This window comes from Larus michahellis, chromosome 2, assembly GCF_964199755.1.
Source record: "Larus michahellis chromosome 2, bLarMic1.1, whole genome shotgun sequence".
In the NCBI taxonomy this organism is placed as follows: domain Eukaryota; kingdom Metazoa; phylum Chordata; class Aves; order Charadriiformes; family Laridae; genus Larus; species Larus michahellis.
Window position 1 is genome coordinate 15990721 of NC_133897.1, and position 18909 is coordinate 16009629.

Here is an 18909-nt window from a genome sequence, read left to right on the forward strand (position 1 = left end):
TTTCTGTTTTTGAAAGCCAGTTGTGTAATTCCTGTCTAATTTTTGCTATTTTTAAATGGCATTGTATCTTTTGTAAAATATTTGTGTAGTTGGCTGTCAGTGCCTTTGTTTAAACCCATCTTTTGAGATGCTAATTAGAAATGGAAAAAAGTTTTCCCCATAAAATGATAAAATACGTGATTCTCTTTACAAAACACAGTGATCTAAGCACAGCGCTCTTGCTATTTCTTTTATTTACCCTGTACTTTACTGCTTTACCAGGAGTGAATTTCTGTGTATTTCTCTGATTCAGAGCTTTCTGCTTGTCAGTATCTTTCTGAAAATCTCTTGAGACCTTCCTCCAAATGAGTTTGAAAGTTGATGGGTTGTCACATAAAGAAGGACTGTGCGATATGGCTCACTAAAAGCTGGACACTTGTTACATAAAGTCATCAATATAGCACTGGGAGAATAAATCCCAAAGCACTTTGATATTTTCACACCTTATTTAAAGGCAATGAAATAAAGGTTAGTTTATTATTTAACACCTTTATCATGCAAGTTTCAGATCTCAAGCAGTTTAATGTTGCTGTGCTTTTTTTTCTCATAGTGTTTCAGAATTTAACATTTCTATTCTTTTTGAATTTGCCTTAGATTCCTTTACAACAGAGGCTACAAATATTGTTTAATTTACTTTTCAGTAAAGCTGTCAGTTGTAATCTGCAATTTAAAAAAACTAATAAAACAAATCCTCATTTCACAATTTAAACCTTATTGAGTCTAATTCACTTGCACGGCAAGTTTATTATTCTCCTGCAGCTTGACGTGCCTCCAATTGTAATTGTGTTGACCCTCCGATGCAGTAAATCTCCCCAGTGCTTATCAAACTGGGAGAGATAAGTCTACAATTTGGAACTTCATTAAATATCTCATTTATATTAAACAGATGATGGCTTTGAACAGAAATAATAATTTTTGCAGGCTCTGCGACCTCCTGATCGTGGTCTCCTTGACTTTGTGTGGCAGTGTTTTGCAGACCTCCACCCCTCCGTGTACCGGGCGTTACGCCAGCACCCCAATGTCAGAAGTCGTTAGTCCATCGGGCTGACTTCAAAGCCTCTGCTGTGGAGACTGCAGCCAGGTGCTTTGTAGCCCTTGAAGCAGATTTTTAAAAATCTTTCTTAGCATACATTTCTTAGTCATCTGGGGATTGTGGGTAGAATGATTAATAATGGGCAGCTGTTTAAAGAGGAAAAAACAACCAACAAACATGTTGCTTATTATGGTAATTCCTGAAACTATGAACTACTCCTCTCGTGCTCATTTAGATACTAGTCCTCGGAATAAGCATTCCCAGTGGCTTCAAAGAGTTTGCAGCGTGCTCAGTATCTTGCAGTATCTGGTCCCCACTGCATTTCAATACATATAAAATATGTGCGCTTAAGTTTTAACTATACACTTCAATATGAAGAGGCGTGTTGGTGAAAACAGCTAACACTTTGATGTGTGAGTTCATATGATTACCCTGCAAAACTCATCTATTTTTTAATATTTGTTTATTTTTTAATAGCGCTGGATTCAGTCCACGCTGTTTAGATGAATTGATTAAATGTTCTCAGTGAAGCTCCTTTGGTAGCATCACCGAGTACCAGCAGGGCGCTGGAGCTCAGGTGAACTGAGGGGGTGGGAAGGCTGGATGCTGCGAGGGCTGGGTGATGGCGTGGAGAGTCTTTGTCTCTGCGGTGGGTGGCTGGGTGCTGACAAATTTGGTATCCGACCTGACTGGGAAGTGCCCGGGCACTTGTTCTCCTCGCTCCCAGGGGCCGCGTTGGGTGGCTAAACCCAGCTAGATGATATCGAGTTGCTTTCTTACGTTGCCTCTCATGGGCACTGCTTTCCACTGAGCTCTGATTCTCTGGGGCTCACTGAGGAGAACTCAACTTTTTCCTCTCTTTTTGAAAAATCGCAGAGGTGTACACAGGAAAACAGGGGATGATCAGCTTCTGCAAACAAATGCTGAGCTGGGAGGTCTCTCAGAGGAGCCTTCTGATGGAGAGCAGCTGGGGTGGGCAAGCGGCCGTACATGCAGTCTTCTCCCCTTCTCCCCATATGGCCAAGCAGCCTGTCTCCATCGTTTTTCTTCCACCTCCTACTTTGTCTGCCTCTCAGTGCCCCGGGGAGGTCTGCCTGGAGTCGCGGCGGGCAGGGACCCAGCAGCTCCAGGGGGCGAGGCCTGGGGTGGGGGGACACCTCAGGTCTTGCTGGTTCTGGTTTTGGTGGCTCTGCCTGGATGCTGCAGCAGTGCAGGGATCAGGGAAGCTTCCAGACGGGACAAAGCATGCGAGGCCTCTGTACCCTGCAGCCAGGAAAGGCAAAACAAAGTACTTATCATAAGTAGAAAAAAAATAAAAGTTACTGTGAAGTCTGCTTTTTTTGGTTTTGTTGTTTTTTTTTTTAACTTTCCTTTCTAACTATGAAATGTTTGAGTGTTTGCATATTGGTTACTAATATGTGTGGTGGGGTTTCCTGGGGGTTTCCATGATGATTACATTTGAAAGCAAATGGCCCCACTTCAAAAAGCGCCAGCAGCCCAATTCCAACTGGAGTTCCTGCTCCGCGCTCCTGACAGGAGCCTTGTTCTGACAGGCTGTCAGTGTGGGAGCCATGGCCCAGCTGTCTGCCTGATAATATTGAAAAAAGCCAAAACTGTCTGCTTAAGAAATTATCTAACAAAGAAACATCAAAATGCAATTTTTTTTATTCTTTTTTTCCACCAATTTTTCGGCTGAAGGATTTGAAATTTGACAGGGCACCGTGGGAGGTGAGTGTAAAGTGGCTTAGAAAGTTGGTCATTAAGCAGAGCTGTCGTTGCAAATTATATTTGTCCAGGGTGAGAAGTTCTAGCTCATTTGGTGCCCAGACAGGTCTAGGCCTTAGGCAAGTTGTTACAGTTCCCTCATGCTGGTAAATGGACCCTGGGCGCTAATTTTTCTCTCTCTGTGCAGTTGGAGTCACCCGGGAGCCCCTCTGGGCCAGAGCTGCCCATAGAGACTCTGCTGGATGACCGGGAGCGGAGGATTTCCCACTCCCTCTACGGCGGGATCGAGGGTCTCAGCGAGTCGCCCACGAGGAGCACGGCGCTGAGTAGGATAATGGGTGAGTCACGTCAGCTCTGCCAGTCGGGGCCTGTTTTGATTCTTCTCTGTGATTCATCGGAGGGCGATTAATATGTTACGTGGGGATGAGGGAACATGGAGGTTGCACTGACCGACTTAAAACATGCCTTAAAATTGTTCCGCGCAAGCCTTCTGGATAGTTAATGTGAGAAAAAAAGTCAATAAATGGAATGGTGAAGTGAATTTCATATCCCGTGGCAGGTAGTAGAGCAAATAACAGGAGCATTTAACATGTTTTTTCTGTGTCTGAGCTGGGAGAGTAAGTTATTGGTCCGACTCGTCTCCATGTTGAGTCTTCATTTGCATGAAAGTCAGTCATTCATGAAAATTTATAATGAATTTCAGCATTTCTTCTCCTCTGTTTCAGTCATACAAAAGTACAAAAATAAATAAGGCAAACTTGCATCCGTTTATGCTTATTAGGGCATTTCATTAATTTGTTTGAATTTTTGCTTTGCAGGACACCCATTTTAAAACCTTGTAACTAATTTTAAGCATCCCTTGTGTAGATTTTGTGCCATACCATCTGCATGGCCCCGGTGGATAATGAGGTTATTAGCGGTTGCTCTGCAGCAATTCAGCTTCCGATGTAGAGAGCTAGGTAATAAAGACTTGCCTTGCCACGGGAGTGGTCGGATTTACTGACTAGAGTGGGATTATTTTGAAAGGATTTTCAAATTTAAGCACAAAAAGCAACTTGATGAAAATAGCACCTGACAGAAGACGCGACAATTGCTTGCTTGAGTTGCAAGCTTTAAACTTAAGATGTGGCCATTAAATCTGGGACTTTTCTTAGTGTGCTTGACACACAGACAGTATATTAGATGATGCTGCTATAAACTTGGTATGAAGTAAGGCTGAACTTGTTTTTTTAATTCCTTGAGATTGGTTTTCAGCCTTAGAAAATGAAAGTCCACCACTCAGGCTTTTTTCGAGACAACAGTTTGTACATATATATTTCACTCCGTTTTGGGGTTGGGTTTGTTGTGGTTTTTTTTTGTTTTTTTTTTTTTTTTAATTTTCTGTTTGCTTTTTCTTTGTGGTAGTAGAATGGCTACTGAAAATACAGTAATTTGCTATTTAAGATATTTCATCTTGATCAGTTAAATCTTTTGTCTCTTTTTTTGTGCATTTGGGCAACAACAGTCAGAAATAAATCCTATTCTCTTCTATTGCATTACATTTTGTGCAGCTCGGAAGAGAAATTGTATTCCTGAGAACCAAAGAAGCATGGAATCTTTTCACCCAAAGTCATATGCTGTTAAAGAGAACAATTAAAAAAAATATTTGTTGACAAATCTAAGGAGTGATAAAATAATTTGAAGTGTTTAGCACTGCTCTCCTATAGAAGGGACTAGTTCTTGGGGTGTCAAGGCTTTAGATAAAACATTTTTGGAAAGCACTACCTTCTGCTTTTTCCATCAATGTTGCAGAGGATTTACACATAGAGCTCATATAAGCATTAACGAGTCATTGCTTAAACACCTTGTCCAGTGATGGGAGAAGAAACCCTCAGAGAGTCTGTGCGCGTGTGTCAGCAGCGCAGTTTACTTCCACATCAAAGGAACACAGGGCTTGCCACAACAAATCGAACTAGTGGTTCATCAGTCTGGTATCATCCCTTTAACAGTAGCCAGTAACTGATTTTTCAACAAAAGAAAAAAAATCTTTCCAAAGCTCTTAAAAATGTAATGCTTTTGGATATGTAGACATAGGGGAAAAGAATCCATTCTGTGTTTTGTGTTTTATAACCTGAAGTTGATGTTTTGATTTCCTCTATATCATTGTTTTCCTGTATTGTTTTCAGAAGCCAGGAACAGTGTAGAAAATTGATTGGTTGTGACTTAAATCCATTGGTGCTGTAGTTGGAAGCACATGGAAAATCAAATTGTGCTTGAACCTCATAGTAAATGTGATCTAGTCCAACACAAGTGAAAACTGGTCTTGCTAGGACCGAATCATTCCCTTCTGTAATCACCACAGCTTCACAGAGCTGTCATTTTTAAACTCAGTTTTTAGGTAGCAGTCCATTTTTTAATATGCTAATTTTTCTAAAGCAATCAGTACCGCTAAGTTAAAACTGCAGTGTTTATAATGTTTTGTGATATTATTGCGTGCATGTTTTCTTGCAGTGCCATGCAACAGAGAGACATTATTACCTGTTGGAAGAGATATGTACAGTTGATTTTTTCAGAGTATCTAATGTTTTTAAGACTCAATCATTTATTATGCAGTGTAATTCCTGTCCTATTAGCATTGATAGTGAGAAAAAACTCAGAACTTTTATCTTCTTGAGAATGTGTATGTGGGCTTATATGATTCTTACAGAGTTTTCCTCCTCTCTTGAAAGTTGGTATAAAAGTGAGGATTAGTCCTAACAACAAGTTGGCTGAGGAGGACTGGAGGTCTCTACCTTCCCATGCCGGTCCTGACCATGAAAACAAGCCAAAAGGAGTGGTTTATGCAGTGCTGATTCCCTCCAGTGTTCTCCCCATACTGAGGAGCCCTCTCACTTGCGGGCTGTCTGAATCGTCTGATGTCTTTTTATTTACCCCTCCATGGATTTAACCATGTAAACTTTTGGGACTCGGTACCTTGTGATGAGGAGGTCACAGTTTGATTTCATTTGTGAAGGAGTAGGTCTTTCTGCTTCTTTTGCTATTGGATAAAATTGATGGATTTTGAGTTTTGTTCCTAGGTTAGACTATTCAAAAGTGATAATCTTAAAGTCTGGAAAATGCCTGCTCTTTTCAGTCATTGCTTAAAGTTGGAACAAAACTTTTAAGATAATTTTGTTTCTTTTAAATACATCTAATGTAATTTTCAGGAAAGGTATTTTAGACAATTTCCTTACTCGTTCAATCCATAACTGACAGCAAGAGCTGGTTGTCAGAGCCTTGCTGTGAGAGTGGGAATAAAATACCAATTTTAGAATGTGATTTAAATTATGTAAAATAATGTTTGCTTACTGCGAAAAGGCTACATGAATCTTTTAATGTTTCTAGCGATTCTTATGTTGATCTACTTTTCTAGATGATTATTGCTATTATAGATTTTCTTCCACTTTTTCACTTGATAGTATCTCACTAAAGTTTCTGATGGAGAGGAGATACTGCTTTCTGTATTCAGGGAATGATATTTGTGGTTCTGAAGAGGCATTTTTTTTTATTTATACAAATTGGGTTTTCTCTTCTAAGATTTAGATGGCTATAATAAACCCTTATGTTCATTTATTTATTTTTAGTATTTTTGGGTTGCGTGTTGTTAGTACATTCAAAATAACAACTGTGTTATGCTGGTTTGCTTGGCTCTATGATTAAAAATTCAAGTCTGTTCTGATACACCTTTCTTGTATATCATCCGTTATGCTCCTGAGTTTTGCAATACGCAAATACATAGCTGCTGCCTATATAAATTATTCTGATTCAACAAACAGCTTAGTACAAAGTCCTCTTTCATCTCTTTCTTCTGGTTGCTGATATTTTTTTTATGAACATGGTGGGTTTTGTTGCTAACGGTGACTAAACAGAAGTTATTTATCAGGGGGTACACAGAATAACAATAGCTTGCACTGAAATCTGCTTTTCATCCTGAAGAATCCCCCAGAACTTAGTAAAATTTCATAGTTCCTACACAACAGGAAATACTTTGTTCTCTACATAAATAATTACTATCTTAAGGATAGAATCAGGAGGAAGCACTACTGAAAAAAATTTAGCTAGAGATGTAGCGTATGTGTGTCAGTGCAATGAAAATAACCCTTTACAAGCAGAATGCAGTTCCCCAGCCAGGAGTCTCATCAGAACGTGGTGATCTGCTACAATAGTCTTGACAGATCTGAGCACCCTCTTGAGACCGCAAGCCTGGATATAGCGTAGACATTTTTGTCCTTAGATATTCCCCACACATGTATTCCCACTCCCACCTCTCTTTAGCTTGGAAAGTTAGATGATGTGAGTATCTATGGGAAATTTTGCCAAAACTCAGTATATTGCTGGGGACAAATATGCTGTTAGTGAATAAATAAATAAATAAATAAATGTCTGGAGAAATTCTAATTTGTCATCGCACAAGTCTCTGTATCCTTCCTGTAGGAAGTCTCATCAGTATTATTATCACCATCGACACTATTTTCTTTTTTAATATTTTCTCTTATTTATTACTGTATTTATTACTTTGGTTAATGCTCCATTATTCATCACAGAGTAGCTGTTGCTGATTTCTTGATCAGCCAGGTTAGGAATCACTTGCCGTGTCAGAGCAGGAAAGGCCCTCTACTTGTGGAAGAGGCTTGAAGTGTAGCATTGGTCTGAATCCCATGAAATCAAAATGCTCATGAGAGTTACTCATAAAATAATACTTGGTTTTGAACATGTAAGTGTTCAACAGTTTTCTTAGACCTTTCTTTAAAGAGAAAGCAATAGCAAAAGCACAAGAACCAAGCCAGATGCAATACCGTGACAATGCAGTGTAGGATGGGAGCCAAGTTATTGCAGAAAACAAATTAACCAAGCTTCAGGAATTTTCAAGATTTAAAAGGCCCTGGAGTAGCTGGGTTCCTCATGAGTAAGCCTGTTGTTCATTTTATGTACTGTGTATGCTCAAGGGTTTTTTGGAGCGCGTTATGTTGGTGGTTTAATTCAGGTCCAAACTATTTTCTGGTCTATTGTAGGTCTATACTATTACAGGTTTGAAGTGTTGCTGTTTAGCGTATTTTTCCTTCTAAACTGAAAGTCATCATAGACCTGGAGACCACCCATTTGGTAGTGGAGCTCTGAGACTTCTTTTTCTGCAGAGACAGATGGGAACCCTTCTTAATCCATAGTTTGGTATGGTCCTTGGGCTACGCTTGTTTAGATTGGTAACTTGTTCAAGAAATTTGAGCCTCATTGTCCTGGGATGAGATGCACTTGAAAGGGGGAATGTTTTTCCTTCCTTATTACACGGTCCCAAATCCTACATATTATTACAGATTACCTTGCTGAAGTTGAATTAATATATGCAAAACTGAACTTGAAGTGTATTCTGAGTCTAAATTTTATAGCCCTTTTCTAGCCCGAGGGAAAATTATTTTCTTGGAGAGGTTTGTAGACAGCTCGAGCAACGTCTTAGATTTGTAGATCAGTCAAATATACTGATGATTACTAGGTTTGAAGTTCCTTTGATGTTTCCTTGTAATGTTTCTCACAACACTTGTGGAGTTGCTTTCTCCAAGGGTATTTTCTGTCCACTTCAGCTGAGCTCTCTACAAAGGATGTATTGAGTCCGTTGCTGAGGTCTGTCTAACCATCTGCTGGAGGTGAAGCCTTTCACCTGTTTTTAGCTTCATCTGCAGTGAAAAGCGTAGGCACGTCAGATGGGTTTTCTCCTTAATTCCAAAGCAACTATTAAAACGTCAGTCTTCACCCTTGTCAGACATAAAGAAGGGTAGTGAAAAGTTAAAAATGTTACTGAATTACTGTAGCCTCTCAAATGGGAAGTTCAATCTGCCGAATGCCATAAGGTTATACCTTTTCACAATCAATTCTTTGGAGACGTTATTAACTGCAGAGTTAACAGTCTTGTAGGCATTATGTTTGGAAAGAAGTACATTACCAGGCTAAACATTAGCCTGTCCATCAAAGAAGCTATTGCTGGGCAAAGAATCAGCTGTTAGGCAAACTGAACACATTCATTTCAGTGTGACAGTGATGAGATGTTCACTGTGCAGTACCTTTTTCCTCCAGCCACTTCTTCAGTCTTCTTCAGTGATCTCTCTAGAAGCCAGTTTTCCCCCCTTTGGAAAGCTATACAAAAAGGATTATCTGGTGCAGCGGTGATTTTAGCTAGCTCTTTACACATAAGGTTTTGTTTGTTTTTTGATATTTGCATGTAAAGGTAGTGATGGTAACTGAAACCTTTCCAGAAAAGAGGAAAAAATTCTTTTCCCCTAATTCTACACATTTTTTTCCATATCTGTAGGAAAAATAAAGTGTGTAAATGTTTGATGTGTCCATAGAAGCAGTCTATGTTATGGAAATACAAGTTTTGCAATATATTATTACTGTGGTGCATTCTAATTTTAGAATAATTTACAGTTTGTTGTCAGATTAACGGTTGATTAAGCTAGTGCTTTTCTTCTCACAAGATGTGACAATTTTACTAATGGTTTTAGTAAGATAATACCTTTCCAGGAATAAAATTCATGTAATGTTGTGATCATTCATTAGAAATAATGTTTCATGTAGTAAGAGTTAGGACCAAACATTTTAAATGGCAGATCTTTTTCAGTTGAGCATCAACATACAGTAGGAAAAGTATTTTTAAAGATATTCTATCACATAAAAAATTATGTGCAGCTAGTAGAAAAGAATCGCACTTAATAATTAGCCATTGCCTCACATAACTAGATAATTTTCATCCAGATTTGCAAATCTTTATTTTCCTTAGAGCAAGTTTTAGCTTAGTGTTTCTCGATACTGAAAAAACCTCTGTTTCTTCCAGGTTAATATTTTAAATGGTGATAATTCTATATTTCTACTGTTGTCCAAATAATATTATATAATCTCCGTCCTCCCAACTCTGTATGTCATGCATGTATCCTGAAAAACAGAGTTATTCAGTTTAAACCATTGTTATGCTACAAAGAATTGCAATGGAAATATTCCTTCTGATATTCTTTCTAGCTTTTTAGTCTGCTTGGTGGCATAAAGTTTTCTATAGTTTTAAAAGTTGCTTCTGCTTTATATAGAACAGTTTGAAAATTGTTATACAATCTTATGTGTTGAAATGATTACGGGAAAATATAATCATGTGTATATATTTATCCCTATAAAAGTAGTGGTGGTAGTGAGTTCATAATATTTTTATGCACATTAAAACTGGTTTTTACTTGGAAACAGTGTTTTACTAGTTTGTAAGAATTCTCTAAATACCATCTTTTAACTGCTACTCTCACAAATGAACTCAATGAAGTCTGCTACTGAACAAAGAATAATGTTGAGTCTTTAATATGTCTCTGTCATGTATGTGGTGGCTCTAGTTTAAGCATTTTAACAACAGTTTTAAAGTTTATTTGAATTTGGTGGTAATAGAATCAGGTCCTTTTTTTTTTTTTCCAAATTTTGCACTTGTGCCTGCAGATTATTTTTTAAAGGAGAGAATGAAAATTTGGAATTGTTTGGTTTTGTCCGTGAGTTCTCATCACCTTTCACAATCCTTACCTTTGTGGAGGTACTATTAAAGGGTTCCAAGTTCCCAGTAGCAGTCAAACAAGTTTCAAATTTCAGGAGGGCAAGACTGATCAGGAGAAGTGATGAGCTCTGTTAGTCCCCTTTGAACTCTCTTTGTTTCTAGCAAACGATTTGATGCAAGAGAAGATACGGTCTTCTGGGACAGGCTCTTGTCGGTGGTGCCCAGTGACAGACCCAAGACAATGGGTACAGATTGTCTTGGGTACAGATTGAAAAACAGAAGGTTCCCTTTGAGCATCCGAAACACTTTTTCACTGGGAGGGTGACCGAGCACTGGCACAGGTTGCCCAGGGAGGCGGTGGAGTAGAAATGTTCACAAGCCATTTGGTCACGGTCCTGGGCAACTGGTTGTAGGTGTCCCTGCTTGAGAGGGAGGGCTTGAACCGGATGAGAGGTCCTTCCAACCTCAACCCATCTGTGATTCTGTGATCTTCTTGTAGTAGGCCACAGATACAACTGGTGTATATTACTTTCCAGACCTCTGCATAGGAAGATTTGTATGAAGTGAGACATAGTTAGTTTTATTATCTATGTCGTGTCACTCTTATCAGTAGCACTGCAGTTTGACATGACATTTTATCAGCCGTGATTATATATTATTCAAGGCGCTCTCTGCCATTATTTAGTTTTGGGTTTTTTTATCCCTTTTATCGTTCAGGTAAATATCAGCTGTCTCCAACAGTGAACATGCCCCAAGATGACACTGTCATTATTGAAGATGATCGGCTGTCGGTACTCCCTCCTCATCTCTCTGACCAGTCGTCATCCAGTTCCCACGATGATGTTGGGTTTGGCACTGTTGATGCTGGTGGATGGGCTAAAGCTGCAATTAATGAGTCAACAGACTGGTAAGAGCGTGATTTAGTGGAAGAAAAAAAGACATGACTGCAGTTACGTCTTTTTCTTTAGTTTAATTTTTGGCTACTGCTAATCTTAATCTTTTTTTTAAAAAAAAATCACATTTAGATTTCACTATTTTCAAACTGCTAATTGTCCCTGTTTCAGGAAGGACGTCTGTACGGATAATTTATTAGACTTTTTACTTCTGGTTGCAGTTTTGTGCTCTGTCAAAGTACATTTGTGGAAATGTTACTAGTTTTTACTAAGACCAAATCAGTATATAGCTGTGTTAATTTGATGATTTAATGTTAATTTAGTTGCCAACTGAGTTAGCTTTTGTAAAAAAAACTTCGCAAAATTTAAACACTTGATTTTATGAAAGATGCAAGAATAATTCCAATTGGAAATTCTAATTTATAAACTTCACTGTAAATATTTCTAAGTCTATAAACCAAAGATTTTATTTTTATATTCCAGTATATATCTAGGATCATTTCCATACTTCTCTATATCTTCTTTATTTTTCTATGCAGTGATTTTAAAATCTGCTTTAGAGGTCAAGGCAGTTCTTTGTTCTGCCCTAATGTTAATACTTGTGCAACAACGACTTTTTAAGATTCTTTATCATGCATGAAGAAATACCCAGGAGCAGGGAATTGATCGTCCCCCTGTACTCAGCACTGGTGAGGCCCCACCTCGAATACTGTGTCCAGTTTTGGGCCACTCACTATAAGAAAGACATTGAGGTGCTGGAGCATGTCCAGAGAAGGGCAATGAAGCTGGTGAGGGGTCTGGAGCACAAGTCTTATGAGGAGCGTTTGAGGGAGCTGGGGTTGTTTAGGCTGGAGAAAAGGAGGCTGAGGGGAGACCTTATCGCTCTCTACAGCTACCTGAAAGGAGGTTGTAGCGAGGTGGGGGTCGGTCTCTTCTCCCAAGTAACAGGTGATAGAATGAGAGGAAATGGCCTCAAGTTGCACCAGGGCAGGTTTAGGATAGATATTAGGAAAAATTTCTTCACTGAAGGGGTTATTAAGCATTGGAACAGGCTGCCCAGGGAAGTGGTGGAGTCACCATCCCTGGAGGTATTAAAAGACATGCGGAAGGACACGGTTTAGTGGTAACTTGTCAGTGTTAGGCTAACGGTTGGACTTGATGATCTTAAAGGTCTCTTCCAAACAAAACAATTCTATGATTAAATGATTTGTAACTATCATGCAAAGGCAATGTACTGTAATAGTTCCACATTTAAAAATACGGAAAGTAATAGTTCTACATTTAAAACTGTGGAAAGTAACTTTATATGTTTAATCTGTAGTAAAAATAATTTCTGTGGATCTTAGGTTGACTCTCTATTTACTTTTATATATTTTAATATACAAATCTTAATCATAAATGCATTGAGCTCCATTATTGACTTGCTTAGGTTCCTGGCAAAGAAATACTGTTTATTGCTTAGTTAGTACAATTAATACAGATCTAAGATTTAATTTGCAAGTCCTGTAATTATCTATAGTAATAGCAAAATAAAAGCCCACCCCACTACACTGCCACTTCTTGAAGCTAGATAATTACCACAAATAGTGTGAAGTATATGAATTTTCTTATTTTTCTTGTCTCTTGAGTCTGTTATGAATGTGTCAGCAATAGCTTAATAAAACAGCAGTAGCACCTGCCAGCTGATACGCACCTGTCGGCTTCTTCTTTGCTTTGTATTAGTTTATTTCACCTTTTGTCCAGGAATTGAGTTCTGTATTTTAAGCACTGTTTTAATGATTGTATAAAAAGGTAATTTTTTTTCATCCTCATTTGCATTTTTTTTAATGTTGCAGCTCTTCTCTTGGACAAGTCATACCTGTAATTTGGGCCCTTAAAAAGTCCATCTGTCTTTTGTAAAAGCTTTTAGAGCTGAGAATCTGAGACGTTTAAATAGAATAGTGCTCAAGGCTGCACATAATAGCTTATTGCTGAGGGAATTTTTTAGCCGAATATGAGCAAAAACCTACGGTATAAAGTAAGAGCCCATTGAAGCCTGCAGATGCTTTTACATTTAGTTCTGCAGTGTATCTTGCTATTCATATACTTCTTTGAAAATGAAAGTAACAGTAAAGAAAATAGGGATTAGATATTGTGGAATTGATCATGCTCAAAACCTTTAAACGTGTGTCTTTATGTGAAATTGTAAAGGTCTTCAGATACAATTGCACTTAAAAGAGTAGATCAGTGCAGCGCCTTCTTAGATAATGTATTCTATTTGTAAAAAAAGTAAATAGCAGTAGAATTAGATTGTTGCATTAATTTCCTGCTGCTAATGGATGAAGGAAGACTTGTAAAACGAAGGTGCATTGTATGATTTGGCTGGAAGGCACAAAGGGTAAAACTAAGAATATGGATGAAGGGTTATCCAAACAAGAATGGCAGCTGTTCTGAATCACAGAAGAAAATGTAAGCTTTTCCAGCCTCACAATATCTCCCTAATCCTTGATGAAAATGTTATGAAAACAAAGGGGCAATAAGACAGGATTAATAAGTGGAATTTTAATAACATTGAGGGTCAGAAGACGGTTACATTCTTTTAAGGATCAGCTGTCATTCCAGAAATCTTATTTGTTAAGTATGCTAGACTATAGTAAATTGCATTTGGCATTGCTTAATGACTTGCACTAAATTCACCTTCTGTCTTTTATTAATGTAGTTGAAAAATATTAAAATGAGGCATTTTTAGGGGCATTAGTTCCTCCTCTGTGCTCATTGGCTTTTGCAGTTACGGATCTTCATGGGGGCTTTTGAATACTTTTAGGCAATGTGCATGTATTCAAACTCCTGTGATCAGCGCCTTCCTTAATTACTAAAACACACTCATGTGACATTAATAATAGAAGTAAACCAGGACATGAAAATTGAGGACTCTACAAAGGGCTCCGATATTTGTACTGTAAAAAGGTACGAGATGTCGTGATGTCAGAGAACAAGTAATTTTTGGTGCTAAGTAGTGCCTTTAGTATGCAGGATACTATGCAAACATGGAGTAATAATCCTCCTAATAAGTGTGTGTGGAAGGTAGGTGTGATAAGGACAGATAAGGGAAGCAGAGACAAAGCCCCTAAAGGTGGTGTCAGTGGAAACGCTGGGATCCGATCTCCAGAATTCCCAGTTGCTGACGCCGTGTCCAGACCCCACTGCTCTCTCCGGGACCTGTGGTGCCCTTTATCGGGTTTTATTTAACTTGGAGTTTTAGTCTGTTCTTAGGACTTCAAGTTTAATATATATGTGCACACTGTATTTACATGAAAATGATACTCAGCTTTATTAGAAAATTTATATATGCGAATCAAAGCAAGCTCAGATGAAAAAAGGAGCATACGGCCAAAACAAATAGTTTTAGAAATTCACCCTTTTTGAAGAAAGTGTCACAGGATACATTTTGTTTGGCAAGATGAAGCCGGTCTTCTTTAACTAACGTGAGCTGTGTTAACAGATGTTGCTAGAGAAAATTCTCACTTAGTAAAACCACATTTTTCTGGCCTTCAGAGACAGGGCTGGCTAGCAGCGAGCCAGAAACTCCTGTGTGGCCTTGGGAAACTCATTTATGATCTGATTATGAAAGGTGTTGAAACCCTGTAAGTTCAGTTGAGTCACTCAGAGGACGTTTTCAGACTTAGGTGGTTCTTATTCAGCTACATGTTGGGCTGCTGTAAATGCTAGAAGTGTATATTGACCTTGTCTGTTTTATCTTTCTATCATGTGGAGCTAATTTTTTCCCTATTTTGTGGGAGTGAATGTGAGGACTAAATAGTTATTTTTGAGTTTGGGCTCTGATTCATCAGAGCTTTTAAGCATATGCCTCAAAACGTTGCTGAATTGTGCAGACATCTCTGAAATAGTTGCAGTAATTAAATGTAAAACATTATGAGCCTGAGCCAGAAACATTGAAGCCAAAAGGCACTTGACATTGACTTTATTCATAGAAGCTCTGATTGTGCTCTCACTTAAGGACTATATCCTTGTCACTTGCACATCTCTCCTTATTTGTAAATCTGCCACTCCTAGACTGAATTTCATCTAGGCTGCCTGGTAGTGCAGATAGTGATTTTCATCCTTTATCGTACTCGATTTCCTTACCTCCCTTCACTATTGTGCCTAATATTCGGGTGTTTCTTGATCAAAGATGCTTCTATAAATTATAGTACATGGCATATACAAACATGTTCACATTGTGTAATTTAACAGTATAAGTTTGTTTCTGCAGCAATTCGTGACATGCCTGTTTCTCACTAAGTAATAGATGTATATTATACCTACCCCTTAGAAAATTATTCCTTTGAAACATGTTATTGAACAGTAGCATGTATGTATACAATATTTTGAATGGCATTTAGTCTATTTAGAGATCTCAGTGACAAAATACTTAGGTTTTTTGTCTTTAAGTACAACAACAATCAAAGGGGGGATTTTGAGGGATCTTTTTCCTATTGGATAGATAACAATGGTGCAAAATACTCATTTTTTTACTGTTTTATGCTTTTCACTTATTTTTTGCCAGCTGAAGTAGAAATCTAAATCCTTTGTGCCTGCCTTCAGGCTCTTTTTAATACTCTCCCCTTCTCCAGGAGTAGGAATAGCTTTGTGTGAATTTCCTTTCATACTGTTTATTAGGAGTAATCGATCTTGCAAGTTTTTTTTGGTTTTTTTGTTCTTTTAATTTTTTCTATCATGTATTGTGGCCATTGTGACACATTACAAGCCTAGGATTTGGCTTACACACCAAATTTTGCCTGCATTCCTGCAGTCATGATTCTACCAACATTTGACCAACGTGAATAAATCTTATCTTCAGCGTGCTTCTGCAGGAGCATGGTGAAATGCTGCTCGCTGAAGACCTGACTCGCAGCCAAGGCCACATGAGGAACCCACAGAAGAGACAGAAACCAAGTCCCTGGTTCCCATTTAGCGGTGGCCATTGTGGCAAATCCTTGCTCTGTAGGGAAGCAATGAGTAAAAATAGGTTTGTCTGACATAGACAGGTTAAAACCAGGAGGTGCTGTGAAAAATTTGCAAACAATTTCATATGTGTAAAGAAATTTTAATGTAAAGTCTTTAAATTAAAAGTTTTTTAAAGGTCTGTGGGCTTCAGACAGGACAGATTCTATTTATGCTTTATAAAAAACATTCTGTGATGACGAAAAATCTGATAATTTGCATTAAAAGAGTATATTTATTTCTCATTAAGAAAACAGAACTGTTTTATTCTTCCTTAAATTTTCCTATGTTGGGATTCTACATTCCTATAGTATTTGTGTAGTACACCAAATATATACTTCTTTCATTAAAACTCATAAGTGAAATTCTTGATACTTTTTAACTGGAGTTGCTCACTGCAGTAAAACCAATCCGTCGTGTGTGTAACTGACTTCTTGCAGTGGTTTATTTAAAAATGTGTACTTTGATGCTTTTAGAAGTCACGTGCTAAATAAATGCTTTTCTCTGCAGAGTGAAAGGTTGCGTGATCTTGATAAATGTTCGCATGATTTTTTTCCCTTCCTACAGCACTCTTAGTCCAGATGTTGATCCAGTGCTTGCCTTCCAGCGAGAGGGTTTTGGACGCCAGAGCATGTCAGAAAAGCGTACAAAGCAATTTTCAGATGCCAGTCAGTTGGAGTTTGTTAAAACACGAAAATCCAAAAGCATGGATCTAGGTAGTGAGTGATATTTTTTCAATTATTTTATTTGAACCTGATTTTCATGTTGTAAGTATATAGATTTTGTAATTCCAAACACATCGTTCATGTGCAGTACTGCACGTAATGTCTGCTGGTGGGAAGTAAAGCGTTCTTAATGTGAATGGCCAAGTGCCCTGTGTATTGTTTGTACCTCTTGTAAATGTCCGTACATTTAAATATCATAACCCTCTGGATATATAGTTATACATAGACATAAAAGGTACATATTAAAATGGAGGTAAAAAGCGCATTTACCAATCTGCATAGAATAACTGCATAAAACTGTTCCACGCTGTGGTTCTGGGTAGACAGGATTATTCTCATTTCATGATTATAATGCAATTAGCCTTAAAGATCCTTCCTAGTCTCTTATTTTGTAGGTGAATTTTGATTAAGATATTAAAGATGCAAGTATTTTTTGAAGAGTTCATTCAGAATTAGAAAACGGGGCTAGTCTGATATCTGGTTGAGACCTAAGTTATAATATTTGTATCAGAAGCCCTATGAAGGAGCATCGGCTAAGACAGGCAATCTACTACAATCATGTTAATTGGTAAAACAACTGAGAATAAGTAATTCCTAACAAGCCCATCTATTCTTCTGCCATTGAACTTAGATTCTGAAGTGCAGAATCTAGTAACCTTAAACAGTGAGTTTTGATTGTTTAAACACACCAAATTCCCTACTCAGAATAATGAAATATGATACGATTCGCTTCTTGACAATAATTGTGAATATCTTAACTACAATCCCTGATTCACCAGTTTCCTCAGGGGACAGTAAGGTTGGTGGCATTGACTCGTCTTGACTGGTCGTGATGTGCTAACGTGTAAATAACATATTGTACCTGCCTGTGATGTGAACATGACTGACATTGCATGAAGGTTACTAGTTTGCTGCCATTTCTACCCAGAATGTTTGCTTACTGTTGCAGTTTATTTGCATGAAGTATGACATTGCTAAGGTCCCCTAACTTGAAAAACAATATGGAAAACGGAAGGAATGTTGGATGCATGTGGGGCATGGGCACTAACTGGGCTAACCGTTATACATTTACCTTTTAACAGTAGCTGACGAGACTAAGCTCAGTACAATGGATGACCAGAAAACAGGTAAGAATTGACAGTAAGGCTGTTGCTATAGAAACCTTGGTCAAAGCAGCTTACCACAATTACAGAACTGCCAGTCAAATTGCATGAAAACATGAATATTCCAGTACTTGCATGGCTGCTTTCTATTGTTGTGAATAATCAAGTCGTACAGAAAAAGAAAATTCTCGATGGAGATAAGTATGTGGGGTAGTACATTCAAGCAGGTCATACATGTGACTGTAGGGAGACACCTGTTTCTACACTTCAAACTCATAAATATTCACAGTTGTTTGGGTTTTTTGTCCTTTCCAAAAAAATCTTGGAAAATTTCCTCCTAGCTTCAAACTGTAATGTGCAGAGAGATGATGTAGAAGAGTCAAATGTTTGGCTATTACAGTGCTAACACAGTGCTTGGAAATAATTATTTTAATTAGAAAACTGCTACCTTTGCCTTAAGTGGTCATCAGGTACGTGTTGTGAGTTAGTTGAAGATTATTAGCGCAAGTTGATTTGCCTTTGGAGCTGAAACCTGAGCGTCGTAACAGAACAAAAGAATATGTAAATAGAATCTTTTCCACATACCGTCAATTGTAACGTTTCACACAATGATAATGAGAAATAGCTTTCAAAGCGTATTTTTTATTAGTAATTAAAATAATGCACCAGCTGCAATTATGAACCTTTATGATTTATTAATATAAGTTAGCTTTTGACCTTTGGAATGCTATTTTAATTAGGATGGATCCAGAGGACACCATAACATTACTTAGCTCTAATTAGGAACAATTCACCTTTTTAACCGGAAAATATTATTTATTTTAGCATGATTTGGGGAGTAGGGCATTCCATGCAGAATTTACAATTAATAATTCAC

At 38.0% G+C, this 18909-nt stretch overlaps 1 protein-coding gene across 26 annotated transcripts in view; it reads left to right on the plus strand.

Annotated features, from left to right (window-relative positions):
• PARD3 (par-3 family cell polarity regulator) overlaps positions 1 to 18909 on the plus strand; it is a 460486-nt gene that overhangs the window by 288104 nt on the left and 153473 nt on the right. For 10 of the 26 annotated variants that reach the window (XR_012585425.1, XM_074574229.1, XM_074574247.1 and 7 more), the window contains 4 exons: positions 2985 to 3135; positions 11046 to 11235; positions 16772 to 16920; positions 18012 to 18056. Coding sequence is in view for 24 of the 26 variants with exons in the window: in XM_074574229.1 (XP_074430330.1) it covers positions 2985 to 3135; positions 11046 to 11235; positions 16772 to 16920; positions 18012 to 18056 (535 nt within the window). In the remaining 2 variants the exon portion in view is untranslated. Of the gene's footprint in view, positions 1 to 2984; positions 3136 to 11045; positions 11236 to 16771; positions 16924 to 18011; positions 18057 to 18909 lie in introns of all 26 variants that reach the window. The other 16 variants (XR_012585424.1, XM_074574241.1, XM_074574228.1 and 13 more) reach the window with 3 other exon arrangements.